The 22,096-nt window shown below is 47.8% G+C and overlaps 1 protein-coding gene across 2 annotated transcripts in view; it reads left to right on the top strand.

Annotated features, from left to right (window-relative positions):
* The window catches only part of LOC138580089 (C-type lectin domain family 2 member B-like), a 137,919-nt gene that overhangs the window by 80,796 nt on the left and 35,027 nt on the right, over positions 1 to 22,096 (top strand). For both annotated transcript variants that reach the window (XM_069650364.1, XM_069650363.1), the window contains one exon: positions 9,766 to 9,914. In XM_069650364.1, the coding sequence (XP_069506465.1) occupies positions 9,766 to 9,914 (149 nt within the window). The remainder of the gene's footprint in view (positions 1 to 9,765; positions 9,915 to 22,096) is intronic.

The raw sequence follows: 22,096 nt of genomic DNA, 5'->3' as shown, positions 1-22,096 counted from the left end.
ACCTCCCTAGTCAATTCGGGCGACGCCCTCCTGGATGATTATGATACGTTTGTGGCAGATCTAAAGGCCATGCTTGATCGCCCGGAGCAGGTTTACAGCGCTCAAGAACGACTACTCGAATTTCAACAACGATCCCAGGATGTGCTCACTTATGTGACCCGTTTTAAACAACTAGTGAAGGAAGCAGATTGGTCTCAAGAAGCCAGCTTCACCCTCTTCCGAAGAGGTCTGAATGAAGAAATAAAGGATGAGTTAGCTAGGGTAGCTCGCCCAAGCTCCTTCCAGGCTCTCATGGACCTTTCCTTGCAGATAGACTTCCGAATCCAAGAAAGAAGAGCGGAGAAAAAGAAGTCTAAATCGGCTTTCCAAAAGGCCGCCACAGAACACCCGTCTAGACCTGAGCCCACAGTTTCTCCAACCCCGGACCCAGAACCCATGCAACTGGGGGCCTTCCGTGGACCCATTATCCCCACAAGAAAGGATGCGACGGATTCACACTGGTCTGTGCATGTATTGCGCCTCCGATAAACACCTCGTGAGAGAATGCCCTGTTGCTCCTCCACGGCGTTCGGGAAACACCAGCTCCCGATCCTAGAAGGGGCACAGTTTCAGGAGAGAGATATTTGCCCCACATCAATTCCTTCCTTGGATTCTCCTGGACAAAATAACCTTGTGATTCTACAGGCATTCCTATCGCCTTCCAAGAAAGAATCTTACCCCATCCTGGAATTAGTAGATTGCGGAGCCACGGGCGTATTCCTAGATCATGATTGGGTCACTGCTCACAACATTCCACATGAAAGCCGAGAAACAATGCAACCTGTAGAGGCTATTGATGGGAGACCTCTATCCTCAGGACCCATAACTCTTCAGACTAAAGAGATCCTACTCTCTATAAACCACCATCAAGAGAGGATCCAATTTGACATTATAAAATCAGCCCATTATCCGATGGTTCTAGGAATGCCCTGGTTACAAAAGCATAACCCCTACATCAATTGGGCAGCAGGCTCCTTGTTCCTAGGTTCTGAACACTGTATGCCTCAATGCTTATCCCTAGATTCCTTACCAAAGTCTTCTGAAGACTTGCAAGAGAGTCAGCAAAATCCAGTCACCGTCTCTAACATCATCCGGATTCCCAGGGCCTACCAGGCCTTCACTGATGTATTTTCGACCGCTATAGTTCAAGCTCTCCCTCCTCACAGACCAGAGGATTGCGCCATCGATACTGAACCTTCAGCAGTGATTCCTTTCGGGAGGATGTTTATTTTATCAGAACCTGAAAAAAGGGCCCTCCGGGAATACCTGGATAATATTGTTGGATAGCGAACCTCACGCGGGAATCCGAGGACCAGTGCTCGGGTTTGTACAAATCCTGGACCGTGAGAAAGAAGACATCACAGAAGGTCACAAGCAAACAACAAAAGCAGGTGAGAAGGGGAGAGACTTGTGACATCCATATGTTGACAATATCTAATTGTTACTGAAAATCTTCTCTGAAAATTAAATGTTCAGATATTGAGATCTGGATGTCTAGTCACTTTTTCTTACTGGTGTAGAGGGGGCTCAGATCCTGGGATCCTCTGAGTTGTCACTTACATCCAAATGCTCAGGCTTTACATTGGATTCAAGACTGACTTTAGGGCCTCATGAATTCCCTGGTTAACGCTGCGTAATATCACTTCTTTTCCCTAAGAGCTGTGAAACCTCGACACTTCTGTTTATTGATTTAGTCACTTGGACTTTTTTCGGATAGACTTTGGTCATTCTGTTTTGATAGGTCTTCCCGCTTCCTCTTGGGCCCCGCTGAGAGCAGCTGTGCATGCAGCGGCGTGTCTGCTTTCTGGGACCCGGATGTTTGATCATATTACTCCTGTCCTAGTACCCCGTCATTGGTGGCCTCGATGCTAGAATTGTTTTTAAACTGCTGTGTATTGTGCATCACACCATGTTTTTGAAATCCCCTGCTTGCCTGGATTTCTGGGGGATCCAGGAGTATTCGCAGTCCTGCTTCCCTCCACTTTAAAAAACACTTTTTCTGGTGCTGAATGTACTCATTGGAACTATTTGCCGATTCATATATTGGCAATTTCTCTTTGCTTGAGATTTTGGAAAGCATTTAAAACATGGCTGTGAAATATTTTTTTTTTATCTGAACTTAATCTCGTTTTTATTCTATTATTTAATTGCTGTGATTTTTTTTATTATGTATGATTCATGTACAGCGCTCTGATGCTCTTTGCCTGGTTTGTGCTTTACAAGAATAATTAATAAATCAATTGGCATATCGACCTACCTTGCTGTGGTGCAGTGTGTTCTTGCATATGAGAAGTATTTGTGTAGCCAGCAAGGACATGGCATTTTTTACTGGTGTTGAGGGCAAAGCCTTCGTGCATAGTGTTCCTACATATGTGGGGTGGGGCTGGGCATTTGTGTAGCCAATAAATGCATGCTTTGTTACTAATGCACAGCATTTTGTTTTGGTGTTGAGGACAACGCCAGCATGGTCTGGGTGTTCTTACATTGCGGGGGGTACATTTGTACAGCTACTCATGGCATGGCAGTTTAAAGCCAACACCATGAGTGTTTTTACATATGGGGAGCAGAGGGGCTGGCATTTGAGCATCCAGCAAAGACATGTTTTCTTGCTGTGGCATGGCATTTCTTCCTAGCAGGTGAGAGCAAAGCCACAGGCGTATGCTCATCGGTGGGGGCTATGGCATATATTGGAGAGTAAGTGTGGAGGTGGGGTCTTTCTACTATCTTTACTGGCATGAGTATGTTCTAATGTGGCAATACTTGCATATATTGTTGCAGCCAGAATGGGCATGTGTGGGCACAGCCAGCATGGACATGTTTCATGATGCTGGCATTTATTGGGCAGCTGCATCTTGTAAATGCTCCTGTAAACTTTTGCTGGCTTGGCATCTAATGGATTTTCTTTCCCATCTGACCCTCAAACTTGATTGTAAACTTTGTGGCTTTTTACTCGATTGTTCACAAAAAGTGACTTGTCAAATAACATTTCTTTTGGCCATTATTTGAAACAATTTTCTCCGGAAGAATGCCTCCTGCACACCCATCTAAGCCCACTTTTGGTTGGTTCGGGCTCCGTCGCTACGCTCAGTCACTCGTGCATAATCATGGGAGAGGTTTACGGCCCTCCAATTAAAAATATTCACCAGTCATCACTGTCTCTCTGCATACAAACAGACCACAAGCCCTTACTTGAAGGGCTCAGTTAAGGGAGTAGCAAGTTGGAGATTCAAACTCCAGTAATCGATTGCCACTCGGAACGTACGGCAGAAGTACAGAGCTGAGTAGCAGACTTCCTGTCATGGTTACCTTTTGGTGGAGGAAATTCGGGAGGACCATGTAACAGGGGAATACTGAACATATACTAATCCTGACGAAGGTCTCAAACTGCAGAAACGGGTGCTGTGTCCCAGCTGTCCACCCAGCGGGGCGTAGAAGTGTCCAGGAATGTATGTATTAGTCCCGCACCACATGTGGTGAATGGAACACAATTCATAATTGTGATGGTTGATTTCTTGTCAAAGTGTCCAGAAGTAAAACTGGTTAAACAGACCGCCTACAATGAAATTCCATTGTCCCTAGAGCAGATCTTCAGAAGGCGAACAGTGAGTGGTTACAGGCCCCCAGTTTAAGGGAACGGAAATAGCACAGTATGTCAAGAAGAAAGGCATAAAGTGCAAGTTCACAACTAATTACCACCCTGAACCCAACGGGCAAGTCTAAGGTTCAATAGAGTAATAGTTGGGGCTGTAGAGCAGGCTTTAAGGAACAATTGGAATGCGTATGGTGCTCAGAGACCTAGCTTAGAGTCTATAGTTGGCTCCCAATGCATCCACAGGCATTCCAGCTCATGCGAGGAAGGGACCTTCACTACGTGCCCATCCCAGGGGGGCGGGCTTGGGTGCATGCGCTACTGGGGAGTGTTCAGGTGAGAGGTCGGGGAACAGCTGTGTCCAGTTCAAGAGCCAACACGACAGAATCCCTACTCGGTCTTTAATGGGTCCCTGGGGAGTGGGTTTGAGTGAAGAAGGGTTGCGTCACCTTCAAGGGGAATTCCAAGTTTACTGATCTGGAGAAGGTGGTTGAAGGCTAAACTAATGCAGTGAGCTTAGAAGATGGGGCTAGATGAAACTTGGGCAAAACTTGAAAAAGAGACCTACAATAAACATATCCTGCAAGCAGAATCCAACACCAAAGAACTTTTAAGATCCTCAAGGAACTTGAGTCTCCTGTAGCCCCGCTGGACAATTGTATCCCTGATACTGATTGGCGCATCAACATACAAAAGGCACTCCTAGATAAAATGTCTACACTTCAAATTAAAATCAACGCTAAAAGAAGCAACCTCTCAGATCCATCACTCAACTCCCCCTCTTACAACATCCCCATTCCCAAACACTCCTGTAAACCTTTCAGCTTTTCACCTCTCTCTATATGGGAATTTGAAAATATTATCAAGAAGCTCAAACCGTCCAACTGCCAGGGTGACTCCTGCCCAGCCCACATTATCAAGGAGGCTGCCCATGATCTTGTTCCATTTATCACAACCTTCATAAATGCCTCTTTCAAATCTGATACTGTCCCTGACAACCTCAAGGATGCTTGGGCTATCTCACTAATCAGAAAACCCACCCTTGACCCCAGTAACCCATCAAACTATAGGCCGATCACCACAGTGCCATATTTACTAAAAATTCATGACAGTGCAGCTTACTTACAAATTCAGGAGTACCTTGAAACAAACAAACTCTTGGGTCTCCGTCAATCAGGCTTCCGCCCCAGACACGGAACTGAAACTGCCTTGATTGACTTAAAAACACAAATCGAGCACTTAAAATACAAGGGCAAACTGGCCCTCCTACTTCGTCTTGATCTATCAGAAGCTTTCGATCTGGTAGACCACCAAATTCTCTGTCACTAACTCAAAACAGCTGCGCATTTCTCAGAATCTGCCACCTCCTGGATCAGATCCTTCTTTGCAAACAGAACTATGAGGGTCTTCTCACCCTCTGCCGAACCATCTCCTGTCCCATGTGGGATCCCACAAGGATCGTTTGTCTCCCCCACACTGTATAATGTGTTTACGAAGCCGCTCTTTGACATACTTGACTATCTGGGTGTCTCATACACCATTTATGCTGACGACACCCAGACACTCATCCCCATTACAGGCGACTATGTAATCGACTCTAAAGAACTCAATGAAGTCTACACAGTCATCCAGGCCTGGATGGCACATCATGGGCTCTGCCTTAATGTTGATAAAACAGAGTTACTCGTCCTAGGCTCACACATCAAACTTACTAAATTGGGTCCGGCCTATAAATCATTTTCTATTGATGGGAATATTATTAAAGTTTCTAACGGCACCATCCGATTAGGTATTTACCTTGATTCTACACTGTCTCTCACTAGAAAAACTAATGCTGTTGTTTCTGCATTGGCTTATACCTGTAAACCTATCACTGCCTGCAGACCCTTCCTCATGGCTGATAACTGCATTATCCTTGCTAGAACTTTCATCATGGCTAAAATTGATTATTGTAATGTCCTCTACCTAGGGACTAGCCAAAGAAACATCAATAAGCTACAAGTAACACAGAATAATGCCATTAGGGCGACCCTTAACATCCTGAGGAGACTACACATCTCGGACACGCGACATAATCTGCACTGGTTACCAGTTGCTCACCAAATATCACTCAAAACCCTTGCCCTAACTTACAAAGCCCAGGCCAACCTTGCCCCTGTGTACTTGGCCAACCGCTTCACTCGGCACACATCCACTAGACCCCTGAGATCGGCACACGTCCACGCACTTACTATACCTAGATTCAAACTACAGAAGGCTGGGGGTTCAAGCTTCCCAGTCCTTCCGGCCAAACTCTGAAACACAATACCTACCACATTCAGAGCTTAACCTTCCTTTCACTCCTTCAAGAACAAAATGAAACGCTGGCTTTACGAGCAAGACTCGACTGCCTCATCCACCTAACCGCCTATGGTAAATTGTCAATGTTGGCTCCTCTAGCCACCCTCATCACTGGCTAATAATACTGTATCCTGTACCTTTGTAAACTTAGCAGTATGTTTATATCTTGTAACCTGCCTACCTTCCAGTCAGGTATTCACTGCTAAGAACTGCTTATTTTACCCTCTCAACTCTGTACACGTCTGTAACATGTACCGCCATAAGAAATGCAAATATGTAACCTGACTACCTTGTAATTTATGTATGCACTGATAAGAAATGCTTTTTCTCTCGAAAACTTTGCAACTGTATGTAATATGTACTTCCTCAAGAAATGCGCCCAGATGCCGCTGAGACAGGCGCGCAATACAAATAAATAAAATTAAAATAAATTGGGTAGGGTGATCAACACATTTTTAGCGGTAGAAGCAGATTTCTTCCCCGGTCGTGACCAAGGGAAAGGATCCGGGCAGATGAAGCCTGGGGGAGGGGCACATCCTCTACCACACCTGGACGTGAGATGAACAAGAGAACAGCATGTCCTGGTTCAAGTGCCGGTGATTAGCAAGGAAATGAGCTACGGAGACTTGGTGGCTGAAGGGGAGGCAGGCTTCCCCCATAGAGACCGCGCGCTTCCCCCATAGCGACCGCTTCTCCCTGTGCTGGCAATTAGCAAGGAAATGAGCTACGGAGACTTGGTGGCTGAAGGGGAGGCAGGCTTCCCCCATAGAGACCGCACGCTTCCCCCATAGCGACCGCTTCTCCCTGTGCTGGCAATTAGCAAGGAAATGAGCTACGGAGACTTGGTGGCTGAAGGGGAGGCAGGCTTCCCCCATAGAGACCACGCGCTTCCCCCATAGCGACCGCTTCTCCCTGTGCTGGCGATTAGCAAGGAAATGAGCTACGGAGACTTGGTGGCTGAAGGGGAGGCAGGCTTCCCCCATAGAGACCGCGCGCTTCCCCCATAGCGACCGCTTCTCCCTGTGCTGGCAATTAGCAAGGAAATGAGCTACGGAGACTTGGTGGCTGAAGGGGAGGCAGGCTTCCCCCATAGAGACCGCGCGCTTCCCCCATAGCGACCGCTTCTCCCTGTGCTGGCAATTAGCAAGGAAATGAGCTACGGAGACTTGGTGGCTGAAGGGGAGGCAGGCTTCCCCCATAGAGACTGCGCGCTTCCCCCATAGCGACCGCTTCTCCCTGTGCTGGCGATTAGCAAGGAAATGAGCTACGGAGACTTGGTGGCTGAAGGGGAGGCAGGCTTCCCCCATAGAGACTGCGCGCTTCCCCCATAGCGACCGCTTCTCCCTGTGCTGGCAATTAGCAAGGAAATGAGCTACGGAGACTTGGTGGGTGAAGGGGAGGCAGGCTTCCCCCATAGAGACCGCGCGCTTCCCCCATAGCGACCGCTTCTCCCTGTGCTGGCAATTAGCAAGGAAATGAGCTACGGAGACTTGGTGGCTGAAGGGGAGGCAGGCTTCCCCCATAGAGACTGCGCGCTTCCCCCATAGCGACCGCTTCTCCCTGTGCTGGCGATTAGCAAGGAAATGAGCTACGGAGACTTGGTGGCTGAAGGGGAGGCAGGCTTCCCCCATAGAGACCGCGCGCTTCCCCCATAGCGACCGCTTCTCCCTGTGCTGGCGATTAGCAATGAAATGAGCTACGGAGACTTGGTGGCTGAAGGGGAGGCAGGCTTCCCCCATAGAGACTGCGCGCTTCCCCCATAGCGACCGCTTCTCCCTGTGCTGGCAATTAGCAACGAAATGAGCTACGGAGAATTGGTGGCTGAAGGGGAGGCAGGCTTCCCCCATAGAGACCGCGCTCTTCCCCCATAGCGACCGCTTCTCCCTGTGCTGGCAATTTGCAAGGAAATGAGCTACGGAGACTTGGTGGCTGAAGGGGAGGCAGGCTTCCCCCATAGAGACTGCGCGCTTCCCCCATAGCGACCGCTTCTCCCTGTGCTGGCGATTAGCAAGGAAATGAGCTACGGAGACTTGGTGGCTGAAGGGGAGGCAGGCTTCCCCCATAGAGACCGCGCGCTTCCTCCATAGCGACCGCTTCTCCCTGTGCTGGCAATTAGCAAGGAAATGAGCTACGGAGACTTGGTGGCTGAAGGGGAGGCAGGCTTCCCCCATAGAGACTGCGCGCTTCCCCCATAGCGACCGCTTCTCCCTGTGCTGGCGATTAGCAAGGAAATGAGCTACGGAGACTTGGTGGCTGAAGGGGAGGCAGGCTTCCCCCATAGAGACCGCGCGCTTCCCCCATAGCGACCGCTTCTCCCTGTGCTGGCGATTAGCAAGGAAATGAGGTACAGAGACTTGGTGGCTGAAGGGGAGGCAGGCTTCCCCCATAAAGACCTTGCGCTTCCTCCATAGCGACCGCTTCTCCCTGTGCTGGCGATTAGCAAGGAAATGAGCTACGGAGACTTGGTGGCTGAAGGGGAGGCAGGCTTCCCCCATAGAGACCGCGCGCTTCCCCCATAGCGACCGCTTCTCCCTGTGCTGGCGATTAGCAAGGAAATGAGGTACAGAGACTTGGTGGCTGAAGGGGAGGCAGGCTTCCCCCATAGAGACCGTGCGCTTCCCCCATCGCGACTGCTTCTCCCTGCCCAGGACCAAGTAAACATCATGATGCCATCTAGGTTTAAGGGGTATGACTTGCCGTGAATTGATGTTCTTTCATTTCTTGATTTGTTCTTCTTTACCTTTTGTTCTCTCTCTCTCTGTGCTTGTTTGGGCTTTACTTTTTATGCATCTATCCTTTCTCCTGTGCCTTGGCGGGAGGGGGCAGGGTGTGGTGTGAGGTGTGTAAAGGCACAGCTGGCCTTGGTCTGCCTCGTTCCATCAGGGCACCTCGTGAGCCAGGCTTACGGTTCGAGAAGTGGAGCCGCGGTTGGTATGACAGCTGCCGAAGAGGGGCCCTTGTTTCAGAAAATAGACCTGCCTGTGTACTTACTGCCACTGTGTGGTCCTTGTATGTTCACCACAGTTACTAGTTACATTAAAGTGATCAATGTTTGATGGTGAACCGAGGGTGCTCAAGATGGTGCCTGAGGTTGACCTTTGATCTGGCAACCTCATTCTGGGATAAGCTGAAGTGGTGAAAGTCAGTGCTTGAGTCCTTGGGGAGGGTGTTGCAGGAGTCCCGATTGGAGAGAAAGGGGGATTGTTTGGAAGTTTTCTCAGGAAGAGGGGGCAAAGAGTTTGGATCTTTCTTAGCACTCTGGCTTTTTACGTGCACTTGAGGCAGCCCGAGCAACATGTTGTCTGCCCCAATAATTTAGACTTTAGGTTTTGTGTAATTAACACACTGAGACCGGCTCACTTTAATCTCTGGCTGCTCTCTCCACATGTGGCCAACATTCTGTGTTTTGGACTCTTGATTTCTCAGTAAGCGCTAATTGTTATCCATTTGACAAATGTACGCAAGTCCTTGTACTGCGACTAGGGACTCAAAGGGCAAACCCTTCCCTTGTGTGGCGTGAAGGGGGGTGTAGCCAAGAGAGGCTGAAGACTACTGTTTAGATGTTGCGGTGTGGAAAAGATTTCTCACGGCACGGTGCCTCACTGCACACTCATTCAGTTCTACAATAGCGGGTGGAGGAGGGCTAGTGTTGGGGGTCCAGGAGCTTTCCCAGAGTGTCTCTTCTTTGTCACACTGCTCTTCAGCCTTCCGTAAAGCTGGGCTTATATACACAAAGACCACTTGAGAAGAAAATGACCATCACAGATTCTTTAATAAAGGCTGTTCTTTTTTCCGAGGATCCACCGCACCGTGCCCCGACCAGTGGATGTGGTATGGCGGGAAGTGCTACCAGTACTCCAAGGAGAGGAACACCTGGGATGCGAGTCATGCCTTCTGCTCTTCACACAATGCATCTCTGTCGATTATAGGAACCGAACAGGAAAAGGTAGGAAAGCTCTAACTGAGCCATAGCTGCTCACCCACACAGAACACAGTCAATCAATTCAGTGGATATGAACGGGTATCCTCTCCTATTTGTAAACCCACAGTTTGCGATTTTGATGGTCAGGGGTGCATGGACGGGCATACTTTGGGCATTTGGAAGTAGCTTATCTTTGCTGCTGTAAACCCTGATGGGAATCTAAAGTTATAAATAGTTTAAGGTAACAAAAGCCTGATGTGTACTCAATGCATGTTGACCTGAACGTTGTGCTTTGTTGATGTATTGTCGATCACTGTTGTTATTGGAAACACTATTTTGGACAAGAATTTTGTCTATGAAAGTACACACATCCTCATAAAAATATACAATAACCTACAATAATCCGCAGTGATGCGATGATAAAAATGCATTGAACGGTCTCTGTACTTAATGCTCTGTGAAGGAGGATTAACTAGGTCCAACCACCAACTAAGAATTTTGTTAAATGTAAGGTGAATGACTGGTCTAAATTGAAGGAAGTGCATGTTGCATAGCGGAACATTAGGGTGGTTTACATAATGTCATGAAATGGAAAGACCTCTTCCTGGTGCACCCAGCCTACGGTTGTTTGAGAAGGCACAGGACACTTCTGCCATGAAGCACAAATGGGACCCTTTAAGAGGTTAATGTCACTCCTGCTGTTAATGCCCAGGTGTTTTGTTTTCACTGTCCAAGATATTGACCTGAAAAGGCAACACAAGTCTTGTTCTGTGTCAGTGTTAAGATGTAGCCCTTCTCTGTGCACCATGTACAGGCACCCCATATATATTGTGTGATATATTTATGGGGCGACAATACACTTGGGGAGTTTTTTTCCACCGCCCCCTGCTAATCATGTTCATGACTAACTCTGCCTTTGATGCATAGAACAGCACTGTAACCCCAAACCCCTTCTGCAATATAGAAGCCAGGAACCAGGCTGGTATGCACAAAGAATGCGTTCAATTTTCTTTCATTAATAGACAAAGCCCTTATTCACCAAAGGTATCAGCAAGAAGCACACCACTTCACTCTGTAGCACAAAACATTTCCTTCCTGACAATGCTCTCGCTACCAACAAGTTGAAAACACTATGTTTTTAAAATCACAGGTCGCTTGCATATAAAACACAACCTTATGTACAGTTTTCAATTTTGAGTCTCTATTCCCCAGCCATAATGCCTCTACAGAATCTGTAAAGGAGAGAAAGAGCACAGTATCTGAATCTGAGCGCACCATTTTTGGGTGTGAACTTAAGGTGAATGTTGGGTGCCAGTTGATCCTGCCCCCACCCCGGTAACATGTGAGATAGAGCACAGTTCTATGAAAACTCAAATAAATGGGTCATGAGCCAAAACATCCCTCATATGATGCCAATTCCCTGCGTCTCCACTTTGTGCCTTCTGGCCAGAAGAGTGGAAGCGTGCCTGAGTGTGTGCCTATTTTCTGCTTTTTAAAAAAGTTCTGCAGGCCCCAACGTTCCCCGTGTCTCTCTCCCCCCCTGTCCCGCTTCCACCTTGATTCCCTCCCACCTCCCGCCTCCCAGCCAGCCACTGATTGGCTTCCCACCGTTCATTACTGACCGTCCCAGGGCAGCCCTCTGCCCGGCAGCCCCTGTGGCTAAGGGCCCCAAGGCAAAGGGCGGCTCCTTCTCAGGCGGCTCCAGGTAGTGTCTGCAGGTCTCAGCAGGGGAAGCCAGTTGCCAGCCATCAACCAGCAGCGACTAAGGAAAGTAGGAGTGGCCCGGGTTAGGTAGAGAACCTCACTCTACCCTGCAAACCTGTCCATATAGCAGACTCTCAAATTTAGGTTTGCTTTCTGCTGTTTTCAAAACTGCATTGTGAAAGTATTTAAAATTGCATTGTGAAACCTAGGTCTTTCCCCACTATTCAGGACTCTCAAAACTTAGGTGTGTTTTGGTATTGTGAAAGTAGGGCCATTCTGTGGCTTTGCCTCCTAGCAAAGCACTCATCTAGTGAACCTTTCTACCACTATCTAAGCGCCTTTCGTCTTGTCCAATCGTCAACTTGCTGTGTCTCTGTCTCGTCTGCTTGCACCCTGCCCTGTGTCCTTCCCTAGTGTTCTCCCCCACCCCTTCCTCTTCACTCCTCTCCCTATCTACTCCATGGTGCTCACTTTCTCTCCTATCTTTTCTAACTGCTTCTCTATCGACTATCCTGCTCCTCTCACTAAATCTGGTAGGAAGAAGTTTAAAATTGGACATCCTGGTCTCCAACCCAGGCTTCCTTATCACTGACACCTATACCAGTGCCTCCTCCAGGCAAACTTTCACCAACATCCTCTTTGTCGTTCCCTAGCCACACCTATGGACTCTACATATGGTCTCTGTGCTCCCTCCCTTCTCTTCCTCTCCAATTAATGGGGGCACCCGGTGGGAGGCCCTACTGGCCTCCTTCCACTCCTCGAAGGTCATCATTAATGTTTACTTGAATGGTACCATCTTGGTCCAAGGCCCTCAAGCCAACCTTCTCCTCTTTGATAAACGCTTCCCACGCCTCATCAATTTCCTTTCTTCTCCTGCTGTCCCCTCGCTTCCCTCCACAGCTTCCTCACCTCCCCCTGCTGTCACCTCCTTGGCTACCTTGCCCTTGCCCCTTCCCCTTCTGTCCCCCCTCAGGCTGTTTCGACACCTGCAAAGGGCGTACCTCTGATTTGTACCCCTCCGCGGAGGTCTTTCAAGGACGGCAACCTTCTCCATATTGCCACTCTAAACTCTTGCTCAGCTGTCAAACCCTCCTTTGACATCTGCCGCCTCCTGGAGGAACTTGACCTCGATGTCCTCGGTCTCACCGAGACATGGTTCACGGCCAGCTGGGTCACGAGCTTTGACACTCTCCTCCCTGATAGCTACAAGATCCTCTCCGCACCCAGGTCCAACCTTTCCGGAGGGGGTGTAGCCCTGATCTTCCCCGAGTGGATTCCTGCCTCTATCATTCCTACACAGGCCTACTCCTCTTTTGAATTCCTTGTCTGCAGGCTCTGGCCCTCTCCTGGCCATTCCCTTACTGTGGCTACCATCTATCGGCCACCTGGTCAGATATCTGCCTTCCTCTCTGAGCGGGCAGACCTCTCCTCTTCCCTCCTGGTCTCAACCACTCAACTCCTACTTCTTGGAGACTTCAACATCCTCCTGGATGCTTCCTGTCTTCCACTGGACTCTTTCGAGACCTTTGCGACTCTCTCTAATGCCCTATTCTCTCCTCTGGCCCGACTCACTCTGCAAGGCACACTCTGGATGTACTGATCTCTTCAGACCTTCCCCTTTTGGTCCCTCTCACCACTTCTCTCTCCAGGAGTGATCACTTTCTCCTTTCCTCCCATCTCACCCTCTCTACCCGTCAGGGCACCCAACTCCGGCACTGCCACCTACCTTCTCGGTTAACCGACCCATGAAGCGTGTGTCAGTTGAGGCTTTTGCCGCCACCTTCTCCCCACTTGGCTGACTCACACCCTGACACAGCCCTTTCCATGCTCCACTCTGCTATATCCAACACTCTCGATGTTCTTGCCCCTGTCATGAGGATCCGCTTGAAGCCCAAAGCCAAGTCCAACTCTTGGTACGACTCAGACCTCGTCACCCTTAAACGTAAGTGCAGGGTAGCTGAGAGGAAATGGCGTGCTTCCGGCATCTAACAACTAGGCCGATCTCTTTAAAATCTGCAAGGAGCTGGCCAATCCTGCTGCAGTCTCTATCTCTCCTGTCCTCTCCCAGGCCCTCTGCACGACCCTGGCTTCTCATTTCATCTCTAAAACTCAGGACATCCTGTCCTCTCTCTCTTCCTCTCCCCCTCCTCCCTCTACTCCCTGCTCTTCCTCTGGCCCTTCTTCAGGCACCTCTTTGGCCACCTCTCCTTCACCTCTCCTCCCTTCTTCTCTGCCTTTCCCCTGTTCTCCTCAGATGAGGTTTCTAGACAGGTCTGATCTATGAAAGTCTCGTCAAAACAGGTTCACCCCTTTTCCTCCAAAACCATTGAGGACTGCATTGACACCCTAGCTCCTGCTCTGGCTGATTTCTGCAACCACTCCTTCGCACTGGAGTCTTCCCCTCCCCCTGAAGCAATCCCTTGTGCACCCTCTTCTTAAGAAACCATCTGCCGACCCTTCCTGCCCGGCTACTATCATCCAATCTCCATCACTCATTTTCTGGGCAAACTCCTGGAAAAGCTGGCCATCTCCCAGCTTAATCTTCACTCTAAATCTGTTGGTTGTCTCCACGACCATCAGTCTGGCTTCAGAGCTGCCAGAAGCACAGAGACTGCTCTCCTGTACATCCATGAAGACCTGCTCTCCAACCTCGATTCCAACACCCCCTGTGTCCTCATCTTACTTGATCTCTCTTCTCCCTTTGACATGGTCAACCATGCCATCCTGCTCAACTGTCTCCATGATAACCTGCAGAGGAGGAGCAGGTGCAAGTGGATCTAGGTCACCTGGCCTAAGCCCCACCCACCTGGTTCCTGCCTGACGCTCTTTTTCACCACTTAGCAAGCCCCGCCCACCTGGTGCCTTCCTGCCTGCCGCTCTTTTTCACCACTTAGCAAGCCCCACCCACCTGGTGCCTTCCTGCTTCCCGCTCTTTTTCACCTCTTAGCAAGCCCCGCCCACCTGGTGCCTTCCTGCCTGCCGCTCTTTTTCACCACTTAGCAAGCCCCGCCCACCTGGTGCCTTCTTGCTTGCCGCTCTTTTTCACCACTTAGCAAGCCCTGCCCACCTGGTGCCTTCCTGCTTCCCGCTCTTTTTCACCACTTAGCAAGCCCCGCCCACCTGGTGCCTTCCTGCTCTTTTTCACCACTTAGCAAGCCACGCCCACCTGGTGCCTTCCTGCTTGCCGCTCTGTTTCCCTACTTAAGGAGCCCTCCAGCTTCTTTTCCTTTGCAGATGGGGAGCAGGTGCAAGTGGATCTAGGTCACCTGACCTAAGCCCCGCCCACCTGGTGCCTTCCTGCCTGCCACTCTTTTTCACCACTTAGCAAGCCCCGCCCAATTGGTGCCGTCCTGCTTGCTGCTCTTTTTCACCACTTAGCAAGCCCCGCCCACCTGGTGCCTTCCTGCTGCCCACTCTTTTTCACCACTTAGCAAGCCATGCCCACCTGGTGCCTTCCTGCTTGCCGCTCTGTTTCCCTACTTAAGGAGCCCTCCAGCTTCTTTTCCTTTGCAGATGGGGAGCAGGTGCAAGTGGATCTAGGTCACCTTGCCTAAGCCCCGGCCACCTGGTACCGTCCTGCCGTTGCTCTTTTTCACCACTTAGCAAGCCCCGCCCACCTGGTGCCTTCCTTCACCATCACTGTCTTGTGGCCAATGCTGGATTTGACTTTTATGGACTTCATTCATTCACGGTGTGTCACTCTTTCTCAACTCTCATGCTGGACTTCCTTTGCATCTTGTACTCATGGTGGCCCTGAATCTTGCTGTTCCCATCTTCATCTTGTATCCTGGCTTGCAACATTATGTGTTACTACTGACTTCTGCAATTGTATTCGCTCTCCACTCTTGCTTCTCCACTCTTTTTGACTGCTTACTCTCTCTTCTCTCCTCCTTTCCCTTCTCCCTTTTCCTATCTCCTCCCCTTACTTTCTTCTATGCACTTACTCTATCAGAATTGTCCCTGGACCTAATATGATAGCAACCTCGTCTGTTTCCTCCAGCCTCCCATTACTGTTTTTTTCCTCCCCACCATCCCTCCAGCACTATCTGAAATGTCGTCAGGCCTAGTATGATAGTCGCTTGTTTTGTTCCTCCCCTCCCTTTCTGCCCCCCTCACCTTTTGTTTTTCTCCGGCTCTACCAGAAATGTCGTCAGGCCTAGTACGGTAGTCGCCTGTCTGTTTCCATTTCCTTCCCACTCTCCCCCTCCCTTCCTTATCTATGTCTTAGCTCTTGCACTATCTGAATTGTCGTTAGGCCGAGTACGATAGTTAATTTCACATCCTTACTGTTCATGGCCTGTAAGAATGTGGATGTATTTTCCCTTGTTCCCTCCCTTCCCTTGAAGCACTTTGAAACACATTGTGTATAGGCGCTATATAAATAAACGATCACATCATATCATAACCTGGGTATCACTGATCAGGCCCTGGCTTGGCTGAACTCCTTCCTCTCCGATCGACCCTCCCAGGTCCAACATGGGTCCTTCCTCTCCTTTATCTCTATCTCTACCTGTGGTGTTCCCAAGGGGTCTAACCTCTCTCCCTGGCTTTTCAACAATACCTGGCATTTCTTGCCCACCGCATTTCTCTTCTCTGCCCCAACTTTCAGTGCTATGCGGGTGACACTCAGCTAATTTTCAGGCTCCCTTCAGCCACCTCTTCTTCTCTCATCTCTGACTGTCTTTAAGCCATCCAGGAATGGTGTGCCATCAATGATCTCTGCCTTAAGGCCAGTAAGACCGAGATGCTCCTCATCGGCACACCTGCTCCCTCCTTTCCTGTCACTCTCTGCCTGGCCTCTCTTGGCCCTCTTCCTGCTCCCACCTGTGAGGCTAAAAAACTCCGGGTCATCTTCGACTCCACACTTTCCTCCTCTCCTCACATCTCTGACGTCTCTAAGAAGTCACACCTCCTCAGAGGTATTCTTCCTTTCCTCTCCTTCCCCCAGAAGCTCACTGTCTCCAGAGTTCTTGTTCTCTCTAGGCTGGACTACTGCAAAAGCCTCTTGCTAAATCTCCCTGCCTCTACTCTATGCAACTCAATCAAAACAGGACTGCAAGACTTGTCCTTGGCCTCAAGCCCAGGGATCGTATCTCTGCTGGACTGAAATCTCTGCACTGGGTCCCAGTGGCAGCAAGGATAAAGTTCAAAACCCTCTGCATTGTCCACACGGCCTTCTGGGGCCTGGGACCTCAATACCTTCAACTCTCTCTTCCTAAATATCTCACTTCTCGAGCTCTTCGCCAACTCCCTCAGGGTTAGTCACTTCTCCAAGCAGCAAGTTGTTGGTAGATCTCTTTCTTCTGCTGGGGCCTCCCTTTGGAACAGCCTCCCTGCCTCTCTGAAACTTGAGGAGAACCATCTCCGGTTCCAGAAGCACCTCAAGACCTTCCTCTTTGGTTCTTCTTTCTCTCCTCCTCTCTCCTGCGAATCTCCTAGCTTAATCTGAAACTGCACTGGTTACCTGGCTACCCTCTGATCTCGGGACCAGGTCCCCTCCCCACCAGTTGAACACCTGAACTGCCCCCGTGGCAACCCTTACACTCCGAGACTATTTCTGTATCCCTACAGCCCCTACTAGCACTTGACACTGGATGTCTGCACTTACCCTTGCAGATTCCACCAGCTGGCCGCACTTTTATTTATTGTCTTTATTTATTTTACTGCTATCCTATGTACTGCACTGCCCCCTCCCCTCTCCCCCTGCACTTTTCTCCTTCCCCCCTCCCCTGCACTTGCGCAATCTCAATGTCACCTGGCCTAGTAGGATCGTTGTCTCTGTCTTCCCTCTGTTCCCCCGCCTTGCCTCATCGCGCCTTGAAACACTTGTGTATAGGCGTGTTATAAATGCCATATCATATCAATTAATGCACCGCCCTAAAACGTGACTGGACAATTTTGCTAACTAGTGTACTTGGCCTATGCCCTAACTTGTATAAAATGTAACGCCCTTCTGTTGAACCAAAAGAAATTGACGTGTGCAGTGCTCTTTATCGCGGACCTACCTGCGCACTAACTCTGACCTCCGTGGCACTTTCCCTTTCTAGTAATATCCTAGCACAACAAACATTTAAGGAGAAACTCCCCCCAGCAGATACTGATGGCCTTTCCTTTGCCACTATACAGTGAGAACATTCTCATTCAATTTGGAATCCCTTGCTCACCCTTTAAAGAGAGTGTTCTTTTAAATCTTCTATCTTCCCTTCACTTCACAATCCTTGCACTTTTCTGCACAGCACAGACCCAGGGAATCAGTTTACCACTGGGACCCCTTCTGCTTTATTGGAGGGTTCGGGGGGTGTGAACATTTTGGAATTTCGTTTTTATTTTTTTAATGCACCCCTCCCCTTTAGTGGATTTTGGGGGTTGGCAAAAGGGATACAAGTGATCCAAAATTACTTTAAACACATATATCATTATCGGCACTGGGAGAGATATTGTGGATGTCAAATGTTCCTGAAATCACAAGCATGTCCCTTTGGCACTGTGGGAATTAATTACATTGTTAATGAATCAGGAAATGCCAGGCATCTACTTCCGGGTGCCCACCCCATTAATGTCTATATAGGGGGAGGTATTAATGCCAATAGATCCCCACCAATGGCGTGTTCGTTGGAATAATGTACGCACTTTGAATCTCTCTGCGTTCTGCACAGGTGCATCAGGAAGTCATCTCATGGGAAGCATAGGGACCTGGTTGGACTGCCTCTTCTAGTCTCTGTAATGGATGATACTGCAGCATCAACCCTCCTGTCTGCCTCTCCTGGTCTCTGTAATGGATGATACTGCAGCATCAACCCTCCTGTCTGCCTCTCCTAGTCTCTGTAATGGATGACACTCCAGCATCAACCCTCCTGTCTACCTCTCCTAGTCTCTGTAATGGATGACACTCCAGCATCAACCCTCCTGTCTGCCTCTTCTAGTCTCTGTAATGGATGATACTCCAGCATCAACCCTCCTGTCTGCCTCTTCTAGTCTCTGTAATGGATGATACTCCAGCATCAACCTTCCTGTCTGCCTCTCCTAGTCTGTGATGGATGACACTTCAGGCTCAGCCCTTCTCTTGTTTTACTCTCCAGATTTGAGTCGCACCCCTCTCCTCCGATTTTAGTTCCTCTTGTTTGCTCATTCTGTCTGAACCTTTTCAATTGTGCATCCTGTTATAAAACCTCCTCGCCACCCCTCAAGCCCCCAAAATATCTAAATCAAGGTGTACTGGCTCATTGGCTAATTAGTCTGATGGGACATCTATTGTTCGTCCAGCTCAAGGCCTCGAATCTTCCCAATGATTGGTCATCGGGTCTCCAGGTCCCATTTCTGGGAGTTCTTACTCCACCCGTCTGAAATATTTTTTTTATTTGTTTTTAGTGCTTACGCACCTTTACACATTCTTACAAATCATTCTCGCAGTTTCATAACTAAAATACAACTTTACAACAAAATTACATTTAAAACCACGTAACAAATAAAATTTCTTGTAAAGAATGTAAACTTTTCTTCTACTTTATTTAAATAGAAAAAATGAATAACAGAAGAGTGTTAATCATAATCAAAAGAATATAAGACATTCTTAACAAATTTAAAAAAAGGAGATTGTGAGCATACAAAAACAGGAAAAAACATTCACAAATAGTACATTCCTCAGATCAAACTTTGAGATAGTACTAATTCAATATGACATAAACACATGCAATTACTACAATTATGGTATTACTCCTGCCCTACTTGCATCTAGTTCTGATTCAATATGACATAGACAGCGGACAGTGGCTAGAATTATGGCATTATTCCTGCCCACATGCATCTAAGCCAGATAATTGTTCTGGCTGATGCCGTGTTTGCATTCTTAAAATCTTTTAATATATGCAATCTAATTTGCTAAAAATAGAGCAGAAACGAAAGAGATGTTTTAAGGTTTCCATAGCGTCAGTGCAGCAACAAAATCGATATGTAGTGTCGTTAAAAGACTCCGCGTTAGAATACCAGTGCTTAATCCGCATTTTTGTGTGAAATAAATTGAAGCGAAACCTCATGTATGTGTTACAAGACTTATTACAAGGAAATAGGGTCAGATATGAAAGACGGGGCTACTGTATATGTCTACATTTCACATATTCAGAAAAGGAGGCATAAGAGGAAATTAGATTAGAAGTGGAAGCCCAATCGTTCCAGAAGTGCCTTTTTTTGCAAGGCCTGGCTGCCATTTGAGGCCCTCAGGCTACATGTTAATTTGTTCTAAAAGTTTTAACATGCGTTGTTGAAATTGAGCAATTGAAACAGGCAGAGAATAAGCCAATATTTTTGAATAATCCTCATAAAAGGAGTTCGGAGGAGGAAATAACATTTTAGTAAAGTTAGTGAGCAATCTCCAGTTAAAGTGAGAGGCCAAAGAATTAAGCCCAAGTTCATGCCCCACTATAGCATTTGGAAGATAATTGGGCAGTCCAAGCATGTATTTCCAAATTTTACCTTGGAGCTTATTTAGATAGATGTCAGTTTCCACAAGGCATACATCTAATCCATAAAGGATGACTGCTTCTACTTTCTTACAGCAGAATTCAGTTAGTGGCACCAAGGAAAATTACCAATATTAAAAAAAAACATACTTTAATTTGTCCCATTAACGGCAAAACATTTTCAGAAAGAGAGGCCTGCCATTTCATGACAGGGGTATTATTGGACAGGTTATAGCCCAAATAGGTCAGATTTTGTACAAGATGAATTACTTTTAGATTGATCGACCATCTGAAACGTGGCAATTTTTTTCGAGAGGACACGATTAGTATATTTGTCTTTAAAGGATTGACAGACAGATTATTTTAGGTGCAGTACAGAAGAAAACTTTCTAGTTTATTTTTAAGACCCTACTGAGTGCGATCAAAAAGAAGGACATCGTCCGCGTAAGCAAGCCAGGAAATATTTGAGGCACCCAAGCGGGACACAAATGATTTTCAAGAGTCCCAGATACGATCGATGTCAGCAAGGTACAAATTAAACATTACCGCAGCAAGGTTGCACCCTTGCTTGACACCGATCGCAGTGGGAATTGGATCAGTCAGCAGGCCTTCATGAGTAATCCGCACTTTAAAGTTGGTATTATGGTGCAGAAGAACAATGAGGGCTACTAAATGTGGCGGAAATTTATAGTCAAACATTTTCCGCCAAAGCACACCTCTCAACACACTCTCAAAGGCTGACAAAATATCTAAAGAAGCAATAAACACAGGACCGTTAGCAGAGTGATGAGAAGATGAAATGAGGTGAGCTAGAATGCTTGCATTCAGTTGCGTTCCCATAGATTTTCTGAAACCCACTTGTGCTTTGCAAAGAATGGAATTAGCCGTAATGAAGGCTTCCACATCATTGAGGATTAAAAGGGCAACATTTTTTGCGGCAACATCAATTAAAGCGATCAGACGAAATTTGTTGGGGTCGTTTAAAGGACCTTTTTTGTGTAGTGGAATAATAATAGAAAGCCACGAAGTAGGAATGATTTTGGAACTAAAGATGGAATTAAATAGTTCCAAAAAGATTTTGCCCAGTGAATCATCTTTAATTACACAAGGGGGGAGACCATCTGGTCCTGCGCATTTTGACGGTTTTAATTTATGAATTGCATGGACAAGGAGCCTCCTTACGAGTATGGAGGTAGCCCTGCTGCTTTTAGCGGCATGGCTACCCCCATACCGGGTCTGGGTTCCAGAAATAGGGAATTACCGGGCCATTCCGACCTTGGAGGGCCCGATAATTCCCTTTCCTGAAACCCGGACCCGGCACTCCCATTGAGCCCCCATAGGACTCAATGGGAATGGGGAGGATGCTAACAACGGGCCTGTTCATGACGGTCTGCTAGCGGGTCCCGCTAAGGACGCCTGGTTTTACCAGACGTCCTTTGCGGGACCCGCAAGCAGACCTCGTAATGAGGCGGTAGAGGGATAACGGGGCCGGCAGCTCTACCGGCGCCGTTATCCCTCTACCGCCTATCGTGTAATGATGCCCAATGTCTGTATAAAACCAAGGACACAGATCAGGAATATAGTGAAGTACAGAAGAAGCATCAAAAGGAGTGAATGATGAAGGAAGAGAGTATTTGTTCTTGAAAAAAGTGAACCAAGGAAGACCATCAATAGAGGAGTCGAGAGAAGAAATAGAAGATTTACAAGGAGTTCTTAATGTTAGAAAGTGTAATCTTTTCACCTCTGATTTATAATGTGTGATAATTTGTTTTTTGGCAAGACAGTATGCATTTAAATCTAGTACCTGTACTGAGCTCGTAATTTTTCATTTGTTTAAGACGAGCTATAGGGAAAAAAAAGTAGGAGAGGATACAGAGCAAGGCAAAGAAGCTCTAGCTGAAAGAGCAATAGCATTAAGATGAGATGTTATAATTTTTATGTTCCATTGCAATATTTTTCCCAAATAATTGGAAACAGCATGATCGCTTGGAGGGGCCCATAAATCGCGATTAACTAAAAACATTAATCTTCTACATGTCACTGCAT

This window comes from Ambystoma mexicanum, chromosome 3p, assembly GCF_040938575.1.
Source record: "Ambystoma mexicanum isolate Mex_15411 chromosome 3p, UKY_AmexF1_1, whole genome shotgun sequence".
In the NCBI taxonomy this organism is placed as follows: Eukaryota; Metazoa; Chordata; class Amphibia; order Caudata; family Ambystomatidae; genus Ambystoma; species Ambystoma mexicanum.
The sequence above is the reverse complement of the archived record's forward strand: the minus strand, read 5'-3'. Positions and strand labels throughout refer to the sequence as shown.